Genomic DNA, 22,431 nt, shown 5'->3' on the forward strand with positions numbered 1-22,431 from the left:
ACATTTTATTTTAATTTCGACTTCAACTTCTACCGTTAATTCTGATGATGATGAAATTCAAAATTAAATGAATAGATATTAAAAATATAATTTTTCACGATTAAGAGATTTTTCTAATAAATAAAAAATAGACTAGAAAATTATAAACTAACGTTATTTAAATTATTATTATTATTATTATTATTATGCTAAATAACTTAATTACGTTCTCATTTATTTTTCTTTAAATTTGCATTTAGAAATAAAAATGTTTAAATTATTCATTAATTATTCTTCACGCAGAGAATTATAATTCTTCATTATTTGTATTAATTTATATTATTTCTCAATGTTATATATTAATTTTATTATCTACAACGTTTATTATTTATTTATTTCGTTAACAGAATCGAATAGAAAAAAAATTTAATATATAAAAACATTAAAAAACACAAAATTGAATATTTTTACGCGGATAAAAGAATTAAATAAATAAATTTAATTATTTAAATATTAAATCTAATTTTTTAAAGTGTCGATAAACTTTATACATAAACACATTGAGGACTAAATGAGGGTTAGACTTTCCTGTCGAGCACTCGTGCAATAAGGAAACGCCGAATTGCAGGACTGTATGAATATAAATTTCATTTAATAAAGTTTTAATCAGTTTAACATAGAAAATTTAATATAATACAGCGCTTTTTCTACTTTTTTATAATTTATTGTTATATTTTTATTGATTACAATCTAGATGGCATTTATTTTTTTTTTAACTTTCATTCGAAAATTGACGTTAGAAAATGTATATAACAACTCTGTTCTTATTGAACTGTCTGCAGTTATTTTTTTGTTTCTAGCAAATTCATGATTTTCTTGATGGTTTCTTGTATTTTTTTTATATTTCGGTAAATGTTAGACCTCGAAATGTCGATACGGATTAAGAGAGAGAGCAGAAATCCACTTCCAACTTAATAATTAGCCTTACTTGGATGCAATTTCATAAAAGCAAGTAATCAGTTCAACTTCAGTCGACTTTGTTGAAAAGTATTATATATATATATAATACTTTTCAGTCGGCTAAAGTTATATATATATATATATATATAGGTGATGATAAAGTCTCAATCAGTAATTGGAAAATTGGTAAGAAACAAAATCATTTGTAAGCAGGTCATGTAAAACATGATGATCCAAGAAGAGAGAATCACTATTGTTTTTACTTGTTTTAATGGATTAACATACATGAAGTACAGATAGATTTTCTGAATTTCTGGGTGAAGTCTACTCTTACCAGGGCCAATATCAGATTGTTGGTTACTAAATTTGGATGAATGGGTAATGTACATGATGTACAGTACATGTTCTAGGAGACCCACCATACCAGATGAAATGATTCAGTGTGTAGAAACTGCAATAACAAAGTCTACATCATCAACCAGAAGACTAAGCCAGGTATTCACTGTGCCATAACTGACAGTGTGGGAGATCCTTCATTACAAACTTGTAAAACATGGATAGCATGTTCAGGTGTTACATAAGCTGGAGGAGGAGAAAGAGGACTATGCCACCCATCAAGCAATGTGTCTTGGAGGCTAGGGAACAAGCAGATTTGATGTTATGTCTGTGTACATTAATCCATTCAAACAAGCACAAGCCACAGCAGTTCTGTTTCCTTGGGTCAACATGCTTTACACAACTAGCAAAGAAATGGTTTTCCTACCATTTTCACAAAAATGGATTGCGACTTTATAATCACACTGTATTAACCGAGACATTTTCAACTTGTTGATCTATGTAATAATTTTGCAGAATACTGGGTAGGTTGCCAGATCTTTCCCTGGGTTAGAGCCATTTGGCCAGTATACATATGATATGCTATTGCTTTCTTTGACACCATGCTGAGAAGAATCATAGGACTTTCACTTAGGAATAATGATGTGTTAGACCCTTCAACCAAGTCAAGAATCTCCTGAAAAAGCCATATAGTTCAGCAAAGGCTATTTTTCTTTATTAAAACTTTATGAGAATCTCTCTGGGAAAGAATATCATGTTGAATACAGTAAGTGGCTGAAGAAGTGGAAGACTAAGAGTGTGCTGGCTGGATATCACAATAAAGCATACTGACATGGAAATGATGGAATTGAGAGAAGCTGTGTGAAACAGAATTTAGTGGAGAAAAATGCCATGCATATTAATTATATTTTGTTAATACACAAGAGATCAGCAGGGGAGAGGTGCTAGTAGGAAGGTTAGGAAATTTACAGGGGTGTTGGCAGAATTGGTTGACTCCCTCTCTTTCCTGAAGTATGAAAGAAATTATTATTTTGTCATGCCAGATTTTTATCATATAAAAGTTTAAGATCACTGTCTTTCAGTGTTAATAAAGTTTTGACATGACAAAATAATTTATTTTATACTGCAAGGAGATATTTCTTTGTGCTCCTAAATGCAAAAGAACGTTGGAGTATCAATGTTCTAAACTTTGTTTTCATTTTGCCTGAAGAAGACATTCTATACATGTCAAAAGTGCTTGAGAGATATTTTGCATTTATTTTTGTGCTTTGCTCATGAAAACGTTATTAATGTCAAAAGAAAGTAATCTTAAACTTTTATCCGTCTCTTCATATTCCTATGTCAGCACCAGTCCATGTATATCCTGCACTGCTTGAACAAGTCCCATCTGCCATTGCAAGGGATAGTTGGAAATCAAGAATACAAACCTTGCAGTTACCTGTTTATGTAAAAGTGGTTGATTGGATATGTATGAGCAAATGTCTGTCTGGCATCACTGCAGAAGTTGCACACAGATGTCTGTCTTTGTTGGAATACTACAGACACTTCAAGATGTTTGTGATGACTAACATATAAAAATTATGTTTATTATAAATAAATAATTACAGATAAAACATATCTTTTGAAACATTCCAATATAAAAGCTTTATGCAACTGTATAATTTTAAGTGCTCTTGTCATTGACATGTAGACATTGCAGTATGTTGTGAAACATCTTTTTACATTAACAAACACTTTACCTCTGAAGTAGGATTCAAATACAATATACAGTGAGCAAAGAATAATGTCTGACTTCATCCATCAATGGCCAACACTAATAGTTGACTGTGGGTTTACACCTTGCCGACAGGCTAGCCAAATCAAGTTTTCCAGGTTTTCTTCACATTTAATACTTAAATAGGGGCCAGTTTTCCATAGAAAGTCCTTCTGGGAGACAACACCTCAACAGATAGCCTGAGTTGTCACATACAAACAAGTAAACAAAGAATAATGTAACATGTGAGGATCATACTGAAAGTCATAAGCAACTATTTTTTTTAAATTAGATTAATTTATTTTTGGAAAAACAAATACATCATGGCATTTTTTAAACTTTTTTTTATTTTTACACATAGTCTCGATTTTTTGGATACATTTTTCTCACTGTTGTGGGGGCTTGAAAATTTCCTTATGATAGAACCTTGTTCCATCACTACAAAAAACACTGACACACTGCTTTCTTGATGTTCTCCATCATTTCATAGTGTGGATCTTGCATGTTTTCCCTAACAACATTGAAAAGATGATAATTGGAGGGTGCTAATTTAGAACTGTAGGGAGGATACAGAGGAACTTCTCATTCCATTTACCAAGTTTCCTCCATGGTGTAAGGAGAAGTGTGTGGCCTCTCATTGTCTTGCTGCAGGACATTTATCATGCAATGCACAACAGAGCTTATGAAATGTCATGAAATACTAATCAGCATTAATGGTTTGTCCAGGCTCAAGAAATTCCACCAGAATCATTTCATCTGCATATCAGAAAATGAAGCTCATGGAACTCTGCAGATGGCTGCTACAAAACTGATGTTTGATGCCTGGATTTCCATCTTTAAAATGTTTTACTCATCTTCTAACACTGCTGGCACCCATACACATATCTCCATATGCATGCCGAAGGTTCTGGTGAATTTATGCAATGGATTCCCTCTTTAACTATAAGTTCAATCACAGCGACTTGGTGAAATGAAACATCAGTTGCAGCCATTTTGTATCAGCTATCTGTGGTCAAATGATGGAAGCTAATGATGTTATGACTCACTCGTGGTGCTATCTATAGCCTATAGATTATGACAATTTCTTTAGTGTTTCATAATTAATAGATTGTGATTTATAAAAAATTGTTCCTTATGATTTACAGTATGACCAATGTACTTGCTGTTACATTGTGAAAGTTTAGATGTGTTGTGAGTTCATATATTTTAGTATATGATAATATCGCATCTTATTTGTATATAAAAAGTCATTTTTTTTATTATTTATAGTGTTTTTAATATAATTATTTTTCTCAAAATCCAATTGTTAAACAGTTTTTAATATATTTTTTTCACAGACAGAAATTGCAGTGTTGAGCCAACGTGTTGAAGATTTAAAGGCAGAATACAGTCACCAGCAAATAGAATTGGAAAGGTTAAGACTCTCTGTAGAACAAGCACAGTATGCACAAAAGGAGATGCTTGAGAAAAACACTCCCCAAATATCTGCACCCAGGAGAATACTTCCGTCTGCTGCTGATGTGAAGTTCATCCCTCTCCCGTCTACTTCACTTGTTAAAAATTGTAGAATGCATCTATGCTTCGATTTTTCTAGGTGTTCTGTTCTGTCAGAATTTCCTGTGTACTTTTACCATCCAGATGATTACAGACTTTCTTGGAACCAGTTGGATCGTTTTGTTAAAATTTCTGTGACAGAAGCTTTAAATATGAATGTGCACATAACATTTGATCCTACCATAGCCTGTGTGTATGTTGTATTAGTGGGCGAAGTGCAACGCGGGGACCAGTCTAAGTCTGCATTAGAGAACTACCTCAAAAATCTTGCACATTGGAATGGTGATGGTAGAAATCACATTTTACTGAATTTAGCTAGGAACACGAATGTAACAGATGTGTTTTCCGGAGTCAACACTGGCCGTGCCATACTTGTACAGTCACACTTTTCTGCCACTCAGTTCCGAGACGGGTTTGACATTATTTCCCCTCCTTTGATTGGACCAGTGAAAGGAGAAGTCTGGGAAAAACTACTGCCTCATTGTCCAATTAGAAGAACTTACCTTTTATCGTATCAAGGATTATATAGGACTAGACAGCACAATAGCATCACCCAAAGTAGAAAGTTGTTACATAGTCATGTCAATCAAACATTACCGGCTAGGAAGCTTTTTCAGGATGATGACGATGATGATATTGACTCCGGGGATGATTTTATTATTGAATCATTGAAAAGTATGCAGTCTGGATCAACTGATGATAAATTTAATTTTCAGTTTTCCTGTGTTGATCAGAGTGTTTTCAATACAGAATGGTCTCTCTGTGATAATTCTGACTCTAGAGCATCACTGCTGTCACAGTCAACATTTGTCCTTATTGTTGCATCTACAGATTATCAGTTAATAAGCACTATTGATTTGCAGTGGAGGTTGTTTGAGTCTCTCAAATCTGGTGCCATCCCAGTTATATTGGGTAATCACGTTCATCTCCCATTCCATGAGGTTGTAGATTGGAACAAGTGTGCCATGATCTTACCAAAGGCTAGAGTAACAGAACTTCATTATATTTTACGCACTATTTCAGACTCTGACATACTGGCCATGAGAAGACAGGGAAGGCTCCTCTGGGAACGTTACATGTCTACAACACAACAGATAATAAATACAGTTTTAGCCATAGCTCGCCAAAGAATACAAATACCTCCAAGTGCAGCACAGGAGGAGCCTTCACCGAGTGTTTTTAATGCAACATTCCAGCCACTGAAATTAGATGTGGCAGCCGTACAGGACTCTGAACCAGAAGAAAATCTCGGCCCATTAGAACCACCTCTACCCACCCCAAAATTTTATAGAAATATAACATTCACAACAACTCAGCAATACGAAATATGGAATGATTTAATTGATCCATTCACCCTTTATCCTTACACTCCTTTTGATCCAATACTCTCTTCAGAAGCTAAATTCTTAGGTATGTTAATCAATTTTTGTTCATGTTTTTAAACCAAAATTTATAGATTTTGTATATAAATATAAATTTATAAGTTTCAAAATTAGGATATTATCAATTACAACAACAAATAAGAATAATACAATAAAAGTTAAACTGTATTAACCTGAAACTGTGTACAAGTCTGAAGCACAGTATATGGGGTATGGGGTTCTTCGTATAATACCAATACAGTCTCATTAAGTCAGAATTGTTAGTACTTGAACTTAAACCTATTTTCCATATATACTCTGTCCTTTGATAGATCTGTGATCTTCATTTTCACTCATATTCCATGTGAATTTGTATTCAGACAAGATAAATACTATGGCTCTGTGCCAAACACAACACCATGCCATTACAATCTTGTGCTGGCAGCCTTCTACTGATAGAGTATTGGGACACCTTGATAAAAAACTCAAAAGTGCCATAAACTGTATACAATTCTGCATTGTTTGATAGCAGGAAATTTACAATCACACAAAAGTTTGAGAAAATTAGGTATTAAATTCCTTAACTTGAAGTAGGGCTATTTTATTTCTTAGAAATTGATTTAATGAGGTTTTACTGTAATAATATTTATCTAAATATAGAAAAAGCATTTTACTGTAGACAGTTTCACACTAATTACTTTTAATTTTAAAAAGGCACTAGATCTGATAATTAATCACATTAAATTACAGCTAAAAGATGTCAAAGCAAATTTTATAGAATAGTATCATTTTCTATGCATTATACTGTAAAATTTTATAGCAAAATCATTCTGAATTATTTTTCTCCATTTATTTACAATTTGCAGAATGAATTTGGTTCAGATACATTGTCATACAAGACAATTTCTACTCCAAAATTTCAGAATATTAGAAGGTTTAGCTCATGACTATTGCACAGAACTATTAAAACTATTTCATTTTATTTTTAAATTTATTTTGTTGAAAAATTTGACAATTTATCAATACAAAATATACCAAGATACTCAAGCAAAGTTTTCTTTTGACCATAAGCAGTAGACTTGATGACTCCATGACTCAGTCGTGATTGTTGTAACCCTGCTAAGCATCATAAAATAACAAGTGAGGAATAACATTTGAAACCTTAAGTAAGTAAATTAATGGCAAGTAATAAGTCTGTCAAACATCATCAAGTCTACTTCTTAGAATAATCAAGTGAAAAGTTTACTTATATCAATTTATTCATTCTGTATTCTTACATTTCTTTTTTACTCTTCTACTCTTCTCAGTTTTGATCTATTAAATTCTCATCAGCTTGGCATAAGAATGAAATTCTGCTATAATAAATCTGTTGTTTATAATTCTTCTATATTTTTGAAATGTGGTGCCATTACGTCGTCTAGCTAATATGAATAACTACATTCATTCAAATATCTTAAAATAAGTAACATATGTAAAATAACTTTTATCATTGTTTTTGTTTTCTTTGATAGAATTAAATTTGTAAACTTTCAGAGCTTTTATTAGATGACTAATTTCTATACATTTCACTAAATATTTACAGGATCCGGGTTTGGATTTCGTCCGATCGGTCAGGGTGCAGGAGGATCGGGAAAGGAATTTAGCGAGGCACTCGGAGGAAACATACCACGAGAACAATTTACAGGTATTGCAATCTTGAGAGATTATTAATTTACAGACAAATGATATTATTGTTTATTATTAATAACTTGAGAGATATATTATGTGTTATACAGCTACAGAATACATATAGATGATTTAAAAAGAATTAAATGATTGATAAATTAATAGAATGTGTTTACAATATAAAATCTAGTTGCAAAAATTCAAAGTAAAGAACTGTTGTTAATAATGGTTTTTATGAAGCACTTTGTGGAAAGATACTTAATTTGTGGAACAATGTAACATTGCTGAGATCTTCATAAAAGTCTCAATAAACTCTATACAGAGATAAGAAAAAATGGAAAAGTTTATAGAATAATATAATGTAAATTAATATTAAAAGAACTGACTTTTTTTTCCATAATAAAAAAAATTATGTTGGAAGAGTAGTACTAATGAGAACCTACAGGTGGGAATGCAATTTAGGGTTTTGATACATAGAAAGGCCCAGATAGAATCTGTGTATTTACTAGCACACTGTACCATAATATGTATAATAAAATTTNAAAAATATTTAAATGCTAATAACTAGTAAAATTGTCATTAAGTCCGACCCTACTGGAGATACACAAGACCCTCTTTATCCCCCCACCCTCTCGACCTTTAACCACCAAAATTTAATAACACCAATCTCCCTAATAACCAAACCTCCCCCAATTTTTTTTTTTTTCAATTTCTCGACGTTTCGAGGTGTCCTAAGTCCAAAAATGTAAAAATCTGGAGGGGTCATTCATATTTTAGAGAATGTAAGCAAAATGGTGACTGTTTTGAAGACTTCAAATTAAAAATTTCTGTCGCCTCGTTGTATAATAATTCACATAAGCCAAATAAAAATTCTAAGTTTAAACAAAAGCCTTTCACACATGAAATGTATATTCTGGAAGAGACTCCAAAACAAAGAAGAAATTCTCCTTTCGTGTTCGTCGGCGTGAAATTCTTAAACCACGAAAATTGTTAAGCTATAATCTATATAAAATTAATAAACATCTCGCTTCAAATGTTAATATTAATTAAATGTAAACAAGAACTTTTAATGATGCCCTTAATGCAAATTTAATATTTTAATTAATAAATATATTCTTTCAGATAAGTTAATAAATTTTGTAAAGGAAATTTAATTCTCGGATTTAAACTTTAAAACATTTCTAAACAAAAAAATATAATTATTATTTGTCATTAAAAAATGATTTTGAAAACTAGATTAATAATATTATTTTTCAATTTAAGTTCGTTATCTATTCGACGTAATAACTGTAAAGAAAATATTTATTTGTTTAACATTAAATTTATATTAAGAGAAACATTAAGTTATTGCTTACATTTAATTAAGGTATTACTTGTTTTGATTACAATTTTACAATTATAGTTATGTAAAATATTGACATTTCTTTTTGCGTGAATCAAACAGAAGAAGAAAAGTAAGGAAATGTGTTCACGTTCAATGTATTGAATGAACAGGAAAATTATAACAAGACATCATTTAAATTATTTATTGCGACGTCGTCACGGTGCCGAGATGCAATTTTTAATCATATTTTATCTAATTTAAAATATATGCTCTCCACCTCAAATTAGTATTGGCTTGCCCCTGTACGTCATACTTTTCCTTTAACAATAGAATCGTGCCGGTCATCTATTAACTACTTTCAGGGAAAGTTTTGAATTGAAATAACGTGAACTTCTGGTTTAATTTCATATACAGTATAGTTAATCGTGGTCCTCCAGCCCCTAAGGTTTCCACATCAGGTCTTGACTTTCATCTAACTCCGTTCTCGGATATTAAGGAAAGGCAGACGGTCGGACGGACGACAATGGGAATTTATAGGTCTACAATTTTTTCAATTTGAGCTCAATAAAGCATTATTAATAATGCACGTGATATTTTCTTTAATGAAATTAAATATCTGAAAAGTTTTATCGATGATCAGTTAGAAATTTGTAACTAAACTTGTGAGAAATGTTGATAATGGTCTATCGCCTACTTCAACCAATTGACATTACGAAAATCGCATTCTGTTTCTGTAGAATATTTTTTAATAATTTGGCATCAATTTTCAAATTATCAGTCTTTCCTTAATCCCGAGAATTGAGTTAGATGGATGAAAACCGAGACTGCTCACGAACTTCCGTCCTGGACCGGAAGTCGCGTGATTTTCTGAATTGAGAGATAATTAAAAATTGTAATCAGCCACTGTGACGACGTAACAATAAATAATTGCTCTAATGTGCATATTTCCGTTCAGAATTCAAGCTAATTTTTGCAATCCTTGCGCATTTAAACTTATTCTTGATATTGTTACTCGTGGAAAAAGTAGTTTGCAATGTTACAAACATCTTAAAAATTCTCTCATTTTACAATTATCGTCGAAGGGATTTGTTCCTCCTCTTTTCTTATTAGCCCACTTCTTACTCAATTGTTAAGATAAAACATTATTAAAATAAATATATATATATCCAGTTTATTTGTAAGTGCAGTTCGATTCGACAATGTCGTACACCTTACAAGTGTTAACAACCTTTTAACAGCGATAAACTTCGCAAAGTTAACACATGTTCTTGCTAAAAAAAAAATATGTTACCAAGAGAAGGGGGAAAAAGCACACTGCTATTTATATCTTTCTCCTAGACACGCTTCTTACAGAGCCGTAATGTTTATCTCGACGACTTCTAACGGTAATATACAGAAAATTATAGATTTTCTGATGATCATTAAGCAAATCAACGCCCAGTATTCTACTTTTATCTTTAATATTGGTAACAATACGTCGTCGAACGAGTTCGACATTGTTGCAAGTGTTTGTTATTGCCTCGTTACTGGCAACTAAGTCTTTTTTTATGTCTCGAAAATGTCATGTATTTGTACCATTCTCCGTTATCAACGGTGATACTTTGCTGTTTCTTACATTACGCCTCTTTCCGTTTTGCCAAACTTTGCAAAAATGCTCGATATTTTTCCTCCGTTTCTTGGAAACTGTCCTCTATTTTGTAACTGTGGCATATATTTTTAACATTTGTTTTTTTCTAATTTCGCTAGCATACGAGTCTATTAATGTTACATCGAATAGTGTTTAAATTATAATTATTTCTGACGACGAAATCACTTTAAACGTTAAAAAATAATAATAATAAAACGTATAACGCGTATTAAATAGCTTTTTACTAATATTTCTGGTAATAAAACTATTTAAATCTCATTAAATGGCGCTTAACGAAATTTAAACGATTTAAATTAAACAGACACATTTCTTGTTAATTTGCTTATGGGGAATGTCTGCATTTTCAAGCAGAAAAATAAATAAATAAATAATTTTTTCGACATAGTTCTGCACTGATTTTGAATTCGAGCCATTTGCTTATCTTATTTTATTTTTTTAATCAACAAATTTTAAGAGATTTTAACCATAAATTGATAAATAAATTGATGATTAAATATTTTAAGTTGTTTTTCAAAATGTAGACTAAATGAGAATTATATTTCTTGAGGTAAAAAGTATCTAGCAAGTTACTTAAATCAATTCTGTATAAATTTAATAAAAAATAAAGGAGAAAATAAGGGTCATTCACCTTTTGTTCCTTTATCTGATTGAAGGGAAGGATGCTTGTTTTCGTTTCCATTTTTTTTTTTTTTTAGTTTTTGTTTAATTGAAATGCTTTATTTCTTTTATTTTATTTGTTTCTTTTTTAGTTAAAGAAAGATGTTTTAATTTCTTAACATCGTTTCGATCTTGTTCTGATAAATTGAAAATGTTATTTTAACCGCGTAAAGAGCATTTTATTTTTACTCTTTTCCGTTCGATATTCTTTACGGATTAGTCGACGAACGATTAAAAATTTTTATTTTAATACATTAACAATTTACGATTAAGAATTAATATCGATTTTTACATGTAAATATATTATGTAACACGCTTTCGTTATTTTTTCTATGCAGGTATGGATAACTTGCCGGATGGATGCGGCTGCAGAGCTTTCACTTGGGTGTTTTGCATTAGTTTAAATCTGACTCGTGTTCCAGACACGATGAAATCATCGTTGACGAAGCTGTGAGTGTGTATATGTGTACACTACATACTGGGCGGCCGAAAAAATCAGTTAACCACTGTAAATAACTATTAAATATCTGTCTTATTCAAATACTTTATTATTCGAGCATGCAAATTAAAATGTCCAAATAAATTCGGTCTACGATTAGTATAAATTGTAGACCGAATATAACAAATATATGTGTAAAATAAATAAAATACGGTTAACTGATTTTTGCGCTCTTTTGTACGTGTTCACGCGTACGTCTAGATGAAGAAAACAGAACCAAAAATCACGAATAACGTTTCACGATTTCTGCTTTCAGAATTTTGATTAACAACAGCATAACAATCGTGGAAAGGGGGTCTTTTTCACGTTATCCCGGATTAAAAGTCATGTGAGTAAAACCATTGCAGAACTAAATTTAATTTTAGCTTTACGTATTCGATTCTTCGATACGCATTCCCTAGAGATAAACGTTTTCGCTCGATCACTAACTTATAATTATTTTTATTTTGCACGGTAATTTACAATACTGTTTAACGTAAGATTTGCTTTAATTACTAAAAATCTAACGTCGAATTAAAGATGAGAATTAACGTAGGAATGCGGGAAACAAATTTACCGAAGAGAATCCTTAAATTGCTGGATATTTCTATTTAGACAAATGCCTAACAAAGCGAAATAAGAAAATTCTGGATTCGCAGTAAATTCGTATTGCAAATTTTAATTTCGAATACTTAACAATCAATGGGAAAGAATTTTATTGATTCTACTCTCGAGATTCGGGAATCTTCGATCGAAGATATTATTTTTCGTCTATTCCGTTAATTCTCTTTTGTTATAACTGATACGTGGCTTCGTGTAAAGGATTTTAGCTCTAAGTAAACGAAATAAATCTAACCAAAAGCTATCGCCATCGTCTACCAATTCATAAAAATTAAAAAGAAGCATTTGTAAAATTAATTTTATAAATGATAATAATATTAATTTTATTTGATTTTCCAGTCTACATTTCTATAGCTTTTATGTCAAAATTCTTCATGAAAGTTAAATTCCATGGGGGAAAATATTCTATTTATTATTATAAATGGATTTTCATTTATAAATCATTATTAAAATACATATTTAATGTCGAAATCTTTTTAGATGTTTGTAGGATTTTGAAACAAATTCTCCAAAGATAAATAATTTATAAAATATTTCTGAATATTTAAAAAGCTCGTTTATACCGAAACTATAAGAACCGAATATCAAATATGCAATAAGAAAATAATGCGGAAAGATTTTATTTTAGTGTAATTCTTACGAACTTCGTAAACAATTACGACGTGCGAATGTTACTATTTAGTAATTATATTTGTAGATAAATAATTGATTAGTGTAGTAACAGGTAACGTACTGTTATTCTCCATAGAGATATTGCAATTTCCTCGTACCAAAAAGTAGAAATAATGCAACTTTCCGAATTCAGAAAAGAAATTCAGTAAAATAAGACAAAGTTTTCAAACTAGAAGACAAGTTTCCAGAAAAAAATGGAAGATGATTGAAAAAATTAAGCTCAATATTTGTAAAAATTAAGAGAACGTTTCTTACCTAAGAGAAATATTTTCATAAATAGTCGCCCGTTCGCCGTAAATGGGGAAAAATTTACATATCGAAAGATATTTCTCACGTTAAATCGTAATCGGACGGAGAAACGTTTGAAAGAAATTCCTAAGCGGTCATTCGAACCATTTACCGTGAATAAACGCAAATTATATGCACGACGTATCTCATACCTATCTACTAGTCATTCGATATTTGCCGATAGAACAGGCATAATCTCTTTTCTCATAAACATCAGGGTTACTCACCAAAAGGGGTGAATGCTATTACTCGCCCCTCTCCGAGAGGTAGCGACGTCAATATAATAGCCATTCCGAATGTTAATGGCATTATGGCATTTCCTTGTATCAAAAGTGCATCAAAAGTGTCGCCAACGAGACCCGTTTCGAAGCATTATCCACGATAACATGCACGTCGTAAAAAGTAATAGCATTATAACCATTTTCGTTGGGGATGACGTTATTTTCCATCGCAGTACTACTGCGAGTGACTATCTTTAAGAAGGACAAATACATTTGAAATATCTGCCTCCGTACTCATCTCCGCTTAATTCTATACAAGACGTGTTTTCTGTTATTAGAATAATACAACTCCCGCCCAAGCCCAACTAACACTGATGCTCTAATCTACGGTGTAGAATCAATAATTACTAGCATAAATAAGAAGTTAACGTATGCGCAATTTTAGAAGCGTACGCGAAAATATTTGTAAGCATTATAGAGCACGTGATGTAATGACTTTAAACAATGAACGATTCGACAATTAAGAGAACCTCGAAACAATTTATACAATTCTAAATTTGCCATAAAATGTACTGTACAGTACTCGCGATGATTAAAAGTTTGTGTACTCTTATATACAGATTTTTCCATTTGTTTTTGCTCTATAACTTAGTTATTAAGAGTTAGGCCATCTAGGCACCAATTTCTAAGGAATTTTTGAGTGACAGTCATACGTACTAATTCTGTTAACAATTTATATGAACAAAACCAATTATATCCCGTTAACAATTTATAACGTATTTCCACAGTTATGCCGACACTCGTAGTTAAAAATCCGTAATACATTACTATAAAATTGCATGGCAGATAATTCGAAATCTGTTTTAGTTTGTCAGATTTGTACATTTATGAAATGCGTTCATAATTTGTTCGACAGTAAATCCTAAACTCGAAATTACTAACTTCAATCGACCAAAAGCTTTGCGTTAATAAAGAAAACTTTTATTATTTGCGATGCTTCTCAGTCTCCTAATCTTGACATTTGTGTCTTATTTTATTACATTCGTTCTCTTCGCTTAAAAAGTTTGCACTATTTCTTGAACCGTTGTACTTATTTTCTGCAAACCTTCGCTTAATTAGAGACAGAGAACGTATATTGTCCGGAGACACGGAAATTGTAACACCAGTATAGCAAACGGCATTAACTGTCCGTTGTATTCGATTCTGAATTTAATACGTGTACATAAAAATTAAAATTCTTTAACTTTATATAAAGAGGAACCAGGAATGAATATCACCCCATTCTAAACGCATACATCGAGTTAAAATAAACTTCCAGACTTCCCATTTGGTTTGCGCGTGTTAATTTTAATGAAATATTATCCTTTTAATCTTAATTACAATATTTATATACACTTTTTAAAATACGAGTAGCGTCTAATTCCCTATTAAAATTTATTCAGTCAGAATTATAACAACAATGAATAATTAATGAGAAGAATAATTTATTAATATTCACTTAAAATTTACTATCACAAGCGTAATTATAAATTATTATTATTATTATTACTTTAGTAAATTTCCAAAAAAAAATTATTATTTTTGAAATTTTTAACTTTTAATAATTTTCGTTATCGTTTTAAAAATTGAACTTTGAAAAATTCTCTGAAGCGGGCGACATTTTATTTATAAGCAAAAATATTTATCTAGAAGATTTATTTGTGACTTTAGAAAAATTATTTATTTATATAACTGGATATACGGTTAGTCGGTGTAGTGATAAAAATAACACAATCGGGCCTAATAAAGATACAAATTTCATAAATTGAGACAAAAATATATGAAAAAAGCAGAAACTTTACACCGCATTATATATTTTATGAAAATGTATTCTTATATTACTCTTTATAAAACATTTGAATAATTTATTTTATATTGAAAATTATGCTTTAATGAAAACAAAAATGAAAATCGTCCATTAATGAAAGCACAATTTTCATTTATTGAATTTTTTATTTACTTTTTACAATTAAATGACATCAGATTTCCACCCCCATTTAACAGTATAATCCGGATACATAAAATAAATAAATATATAAGGTATAATAAAAGCGAGTAAAAATCATTTTTTAAAGAATCCAGCAACGAGTTGCTTAACTTTCCCGGCAACATTTGGTGGCACCATCTGATATGGTATTTTAATAAATTTTATATTTTTAACTTTTCGCCAGAATCGGCACTACTTTTGTTTAAAATTTTGAACAGTATTTTATGAAATCAATCTAATTTTAATTATAAATTGACATATTTATATTATTTAATTTAACTAAAAATAATAAAATGAATATTGTTTTCGTACAGACATTTGGAAGGAAATGGTTTACGTTACTTGCACGAAGGAGCCTTTACGGGTTTATTCAATCTTGTATTTTTGTAAGTAAATTAATTTTTAACATTAAAATCTAACTAAAATTGTTTAAAATAGAAAATATTTTTTTATCTTTTAGTTATTTCAGAATGAATTAATTCCAAAAACAAAAAGAAAATTCATTGGCATTATGTATCGTTGCAGCTTATTTCCTTAATTTAATTTTTACAATTTATAAAATGTTTAACGGCTCCAATACGTTAAACAGATGATTAAAATTGTTCGTATTTTACTTATATAACTAAAATTAAATAACTTAAAAGTGTTTCTACTGTATATTTTTCACTAATTATCGACATTTGATCGAAAATCTTCTGGTAAGAAGTGGAATCCCTCTTTTTATCGAGTTCGTATAAGGGAAGTTTCCAAAGTAATTTTTCTAACTTTAAAAATCGATAAGACGTCTACCGAGATCAATTGGAAATTGTTGCGCATGATAAAACCTAAGCAACGACGCAGAAACAAAAACCATATCTCATAAAGCGAGCGAGTTAATCAATTTTAAAAAGCAACAACTTTTCTACCACGAACAATTTTGAGTAGTCCTACGTGACAAATAACTGTCCCGTGAACAAACTTCAAGAAAACTTACTTCCAAAACCAGCAATTATTTATTGTCACATCTTCACAAAGTCCGGCTGCAATTTTTAATCATAATTTTAAAAATTTAGTTCATTTAAAATATATGCACTCCACCTCAAATTAGTACAGTACAGTACATCATACTTTTCCTTTAACAGTAAAGTCGTGCCGGTCGTCTAAATTTTCGGGGAAAATTTTTGAATTTAAATAACGTGACTTCCGGTTTGTATCGGAAGTTCGTATATAGTTAATCGGGGCCTCCTGCCCTTAAGGTTTCCATATGTGGTCTCGGCTTTCATATATCTAAGTCGAGATTAAGGAAAGCAGACAGACGAACAAACAGAATTTATAGGTCTACAGTTTTTATCAAATTGCAGCCCAATAAGTATTATCCCCTGTGTTTATAAAAAAAAATTCGTACTGTTTAAGATTCGTTATAAAATAAATTTGTGTGCGTTGTGCTCGGATTGTGAATACTCTAATTATTAAAATTTCGATAAAAACGAATTAAAAGTAAATGTTGATCTCTATCGGTTAATGAAAAATAAGTACGGGACCTATACTTTTATAAGAATTAAAATAACAACACTACCAAATCCTGCAGGTAACGAATGTGAAAATGGCATTTGAATTATTTCTTCGTTGGAAGCTACGGATAGGAACTACATAATGTCAATACATAATATAGTACAGTACATCTTGTATATACATATATAATCCCGGGGCAACATTTGATGACCCACCTAATACATAAACCCCCTTTCAGAAATTTTCCACAAAAAGTACAGGAGTTAAGCTTTAAAAAGGGTGCCCCTTACACACACTAACATCCATACATATGGAAATTTTTTGCATTTCTCGATGTTTCGAGGTGTCGTGAGTCCAAACATGTGAAAATTTGGGGATGGGATCATTTTTTGACCGATCGCCATACTTTCCCTCTGTCATATATAATAGTAAGGAAAGTAAAAGTAAGTTTTAAGTAAACCGTCTTCAATATTATTCATTTAATTACCATAATTTATTTTCGATTTCGTTCCTCTTTTTTAATATAATTAACTGACGCTGGTTAAACATGGATAAAATAGTTCAAATAGCCTTTTAATAAAATTCGTTATCGTTATCTTTGATGTTATATTTTAATTTTTTACTTTTTTCCAGATTTCTTTCGAGAAATAAAATCGAAAAACTCAATGGAGGAACTTTCAAAGACCTGAAGAAACTAGAATGGCTGTACGAATTTATTTATATTAATATTTATATAATTTTATAATTCGAATTTTATTTTATTTCCATAATTATAAATTTTTATCGGATCACTGAAATATCTTTTATTAATTTGATTCAAATCGTCATAAATTAATCTCCAAAGTACAGTACTATATTCAATTTTTCAGGGCGCGTATTTCCTAACATACAAACGAAATTTTATTTTATTTTCTGAAAATCTGAAAAATTAATGTACTGTATTTAATTTTCATTGCGAAGAATATTTTATTTTTCAATATGGAATATGTATTTACTCTTATTTAAATATAATGCTTACTTAAGCACAACAAAGAAATATAATAAAATTAATTAGGCTGAACACAAAATTTTTAGAAATGAGTTAGCAAAATTTTGAAATGTTTACACATCTTGATGCATAAAATATAAATTAAGATCAATTCAAACTAGATTTATACTTTTATTCTATATTCAATGCATCATTATAGAACACATCTGTTTAAACACGCTCACATTAAGATTTGCGACGTTTAAATATAGTTTTATTTTTTAATTTTCTTTTTAATTCAAAAACTACAAACAGATGGCCGCTTTCCAATAACATGTTTTGATAACACATATTTTAATTTCGGCTCATCGACGATGTCAACTAACACAAATTTCTCATAAGTATGACCGATCTTCTTTTACACACAAAAAAATACTACTCTATTTAGGTTATTAGTGTTCACAATTTCAAAATTCTAAACAAATATTTCAAAAATAACAATAAAATTGATTTAAAAACAAATAAACTAGATATGTCCCTCTCATAACAACCAGCCTGCCAATTAAAATTGGTTTTTTAATATCTCATTTAAGGTAATTGTTATTTTATAATTTATTTATATTATATGATTAAATAACGTCATTAAACATTCTACAATGGCGCGTTATATCTTCATGGGGTCGAGACAAATTTGAATTAGGGGGCCCATATACAGTACAGTACTTTACAGTATTGACTTTAGACATTTTTCCTCGGGGAAATTTTTGGGGGGAATATTTTCTTATATGAAATTGGTTTGGAGTCGCCTGTTTGTGGTGGCCAGCCAATTGCCCTTTTTGCCCATAGGATAACGCCCCATTGCCAAAATGCATTATATTATTATTAATAATATAATGCATTTTAGTATCGTTCCATCGTTAAATATGTTTTAAACATAAATAATAGCATATAAGACATTCTATCATAACATAATGTAATGTACTGTACTGGGCAATAATATTCATATCTATATATGGCTTATAAAACAGAATAAAGTTTTAATTTTAATATTTGTCCTTATTAATTTTCTTCCTGGCATATCATTTAGTATTAGTCTATACACAGTATAAACAGTGTCTTCCAGTAACCTAATAACAGGTCCTGACATGTTTGATGTCTATTATGATTTTATTAATGCATGGATTAATGAAATATTCGTAGAATATTTCATTAATATAACAAATGTACAGTTATTTATAGATGAACGTCGACCTATCTGTTTTAAATTATTATTAGTGTTTTATAGTACATCTATACCAATTAAATAATTATTTTAATAACTTATAAATATAATAATTTTCTTTCATATTTTTAAGGATATTAATAAATAATTCTCAATTCACCTTTTCTATTTTATAGAAGAAATAACGCAATTTCCATTCTTCGTTTCCTTCCTACAGAATAAGACATTTTGAATATTTCTAACTAATCCTTTTTATTCCCTTCTTCTTTAAATACAACTTTCTATACTTATAGAATTTTAATCAAACCTAATAAGACGAAAATATTCAAACGAAATCCTGAATCGATAATCTGATACAAAATGGCGGACAGCTATAGACACCAAAATGTAACAGACGACTAGCTTAATCGTCTGGTTTGGAAAGCGCGCGATTTTTACGTCAATTTGACGTCATCCTTTCGGTTTTACAACGGAAAACTTTAAAGAATGACGTAATATTGACGTTTTATCCTAATCCAACGTTTAGATCAAAATAATTTCTATTATTTTTTTTAATCATTTAATTAAGCATAAAATAATTTTTGAAAATATTATAAAATAACGTGAACTTCTGGTTTAATTTCATATACAGTATAGTTAATCGTGGTCCTCCAGCCCCTAAGGTTTCCACATCAGGTCTTGACTTTCATCTAACTCCGTTCTCGGATATTAAGGAAAGGCAGACGGTCGGACGGACGACAATGGGAATTTATAGGTCTACAATTNATAACTTTTAATATTGTAAAGAAAAATACACAAACTAAAAACGTTTATTTTGACGCAGGCCGACAAATCTTAATTTTAAACTGTACAGGGACTTCTCTCCCGACGAGAACTCGGTATTTACAAAGCCTTCATAGAGCTCCTCTTATTTGTCTTATATGGCACAATATGTCCTTTTTCGTAATAATTCCCAATAACCTCCTAATTTTAATTACAGATATAATGGTTTATTATTTTGGAAGAAAAATCTAAATACGGTTAAGAGATTGGACTTACCCGTTGTGGATGACCAACGTCTGTCTCAGACCTAATTTTCTAAACATGTCTATGACAGTTTCCATGGGAGTCTGATCGGTGATAGTTATGGGCGCCTGAAATTTCCAAAATTTATATCGTTTCACGAGAGTAAAAAGGATCCGAATTTCTGAGGATTCCACTTACCAAATCGACTATTTTTCTCAGTCTCAGTGGCGGAGGATCCAACCACGCCGGAGAAGCCAGGTCGGTGAAGAGTACTTGAGATTTTCCGGAAATGCCTTCGTGAGTTTTCTTTGCATTCCCTAAGATTTAAAAAGTATAACAACTGAAATTCTGGAAACACTCACAAAATTTTAACTATTTAATGGTGCCCGCCGCCGGCCGAAACTGCCAAACTGGTCGTGGCTCCACGTACTAGGCCAATGGGCTGGCCGAGTGAAGTTTTCGGCGTTTTCTTTACGTTAGTAACTGCTAAATGGGGGCCAGTTTTCCAGACCTTCCGTGAAGCATCCCCTCGACAGACCACCCATGCACAGTGGGACCAAATCCCAAAAAGCTGGCCAAAAGTCGAAAAATAGAGTTTAAGTTCCGGTAATTTCTAGTCGTGGGTTCGATTAGATAAGAGTCCGAAGGTCAAATTCTAGACTTTAGCGCCCCCTATCCCTTATACCTGCTATTGTAGTTTAGTTGAAAGGGGACCCTCAATCGAGCTAGACGCATCATGCAGTAAGCAAAGATTTCTACGCTATATTCAAGAGGGTGCCAAATCTCTAAAAATCAATCGAATTTAAATTTAAAAAATGGAATTTGCAGCTGCAAGTAAGTAGGATATTATTATGTAACACAAAACTGATAATAATACTTTATGTAATAACAGTTAACGAGTGATTTGTACGAAAATGAACGGAAGATTACAACAGAAAATTTTAAACACGTAGACAAAAGTTCATAAATTCTGTAGAGTTCTGCGACTGGACCGATCGCATGTTGTACTGTATATCAAACTATTATTGAATGAAAAAAATTAAAACTAGCTGCAACTGTGTCATTGGTGCGAGTTCTTGCAATGTAAAACATAGTTTTCTGAATTTTGTACATTAATGACGCGGAATGTTTTGCTCTTTTTCTTGAATTTGTCTGGTGTTTTGAATATTGTTTGCGTGTAGCATATAAGCTTGAAATCAAACTGTGGCAAGCGCATAGTGATAAAGAAAATAAAGAAATATGATTCTGAATAACGAATATACAGAAGGGTTTCCTTATAGAATTGGGTCTAATAGTCGATCAACCAAAGCCTGGTTTCAAACCAAACGAATCAAACCAAAGCCGAATGATGAGAATACCGCTCGACAATTTTTCGAAAACTCAAGCATTTCTGCTGCTATTACAGGGGTTGATGAGGACTTGATTATGCATTTCCACGTCATATTGCAGACAATTTCGTGGGGCCATGAAATCAATTTCATAGAATTTCAAGATTGTGCCTTCCAGACAGCTCGTTACTTTGTGCAGTTATATCCATGGTTCTGCATGCCAACTTCGGCACATAAGATATTGATTCATGGTGCAGAAGTGATAAATTCATCGGTATTGCCGATAGGGTAGATGTCTGAAGATGCTCAAGAGTCTACTAATAAATACATTAAAAAGTTTCAAGATTTTGCAAGAAAAGTTCCCGAGTGAAAACAGTGGAAGACACTATTTTACGCCTATTATTAATATCCGATCCGTTTATTTCCAGTTTGCGCGAATTACCTCGAAAAAACTCAAAGTCGTTGCTTCCAGAAGCAGTTTTATTGTTAGTTGCGCCATGTATACCAGCAAGTAGAGGAAGCTCCAGCAATTTCAAAGTTGAATCATCTGATTGTGAATCAAATTATTCTTTGGATGACGATGCATGAACTTTTAATCAACTGATTGTATGTTTTATTGTATTAAACAATATATGGATTTATTTTGTACTTTTTCTATAAAAGTGGTTCGTGTTAAATCCGTCATTTTGTTTTTATTTCAAATTTTGACTTCAGATTCATAATCAGCAATCCCAAAAACCCTCGAATACTGACTTTCAGCCAAATTGATAACGCTTTTGACTTTCGGCCAGCTTTTTGGTATTTGGCCCCACTGTGCCACGTGTCACTTTGCCATATACGAATAAAACCAAACCTATACTTAAGTATTAATATCC

At 31.1% G+C, this 22,431-nt stretch overlaps 2 protein-coding genes across 5 annotated transcripts in view; one reads left to right on the plus strand and one right to left on the minus strand.

Annotated features, from left to right (window-relative positions):
• LOC111629995 (platelet glycoprotein V-like) overlaps positions 1–22,431 on the minus strand; it is a 129,862-nt gene that overhangs the window by 97,857 nt on the left and 9,574 nt on the right. Inside the window, exons 1-2 of one of the 4 annotated variants that reach the window (XM_023373983.1) lie at positions 19,531–19,637; positions 19,384–19,434 (exon numbers count right to left, since the gene is read on the minus strand). The exons of 2 other annotated variants lie outside the window; for them this stretch is intronic. The gene's annotated coding sequence lies outside the window, so the exon portion shown is untranslated. Of the gene's footprint in view, positions 1–10,223; positions 10,387–19,383; positions 19,435–19,530; positions 19,638–22,431 lie in introns of those variants that run through there. One more of the 4 variants, XM_023373986.1, reaches the window with a different exon arrangement.
• Positions 1–22,431, plus strand: part of LOC111629982 (relaxin receptor 2-like) — a 50,133-nt gene that overhangs the window by 17,528 nt on the left and 10,174 nt on the right. The window contains exons 4-7 of the mRNA XM_023373959.1: positions 11,576–11,687; positions 11,993–12,064; positions 15,858–15,929; positions 17,668–17,739. Coding sequence (XP_023229727.1) covers positions 11,576–11,687; positions 11,993–12,064; positions 15,858–15,929; positions 17,668–17,739 — 328 coding nt within the window. The remainder of the gene's footprint in view (positions 1–11,575; positions 11,688–11,992; positions 12,065–15,857; positions 15,930–17,667; positions 17,740–22,431) is intronic.

The sequence above is a fragment of the Centruroides sculpturatus genome, unplaced genomic scaffold (assembly GCF_000671375.1).
Source record: "Centruroides sculpturatus isolate CEXI.00-Female unplaced genomic scaffold, Cexi_2.0 scaffold656, whole genome shotgun sequence".
In the NCBI taxonomy this organism is placed as follows: Eukaryota; Metazoa; Arthropoda; class Arachnida; order Scorpiones; family Buthidae; genus Centruroides; species Centruroides sculpturatus.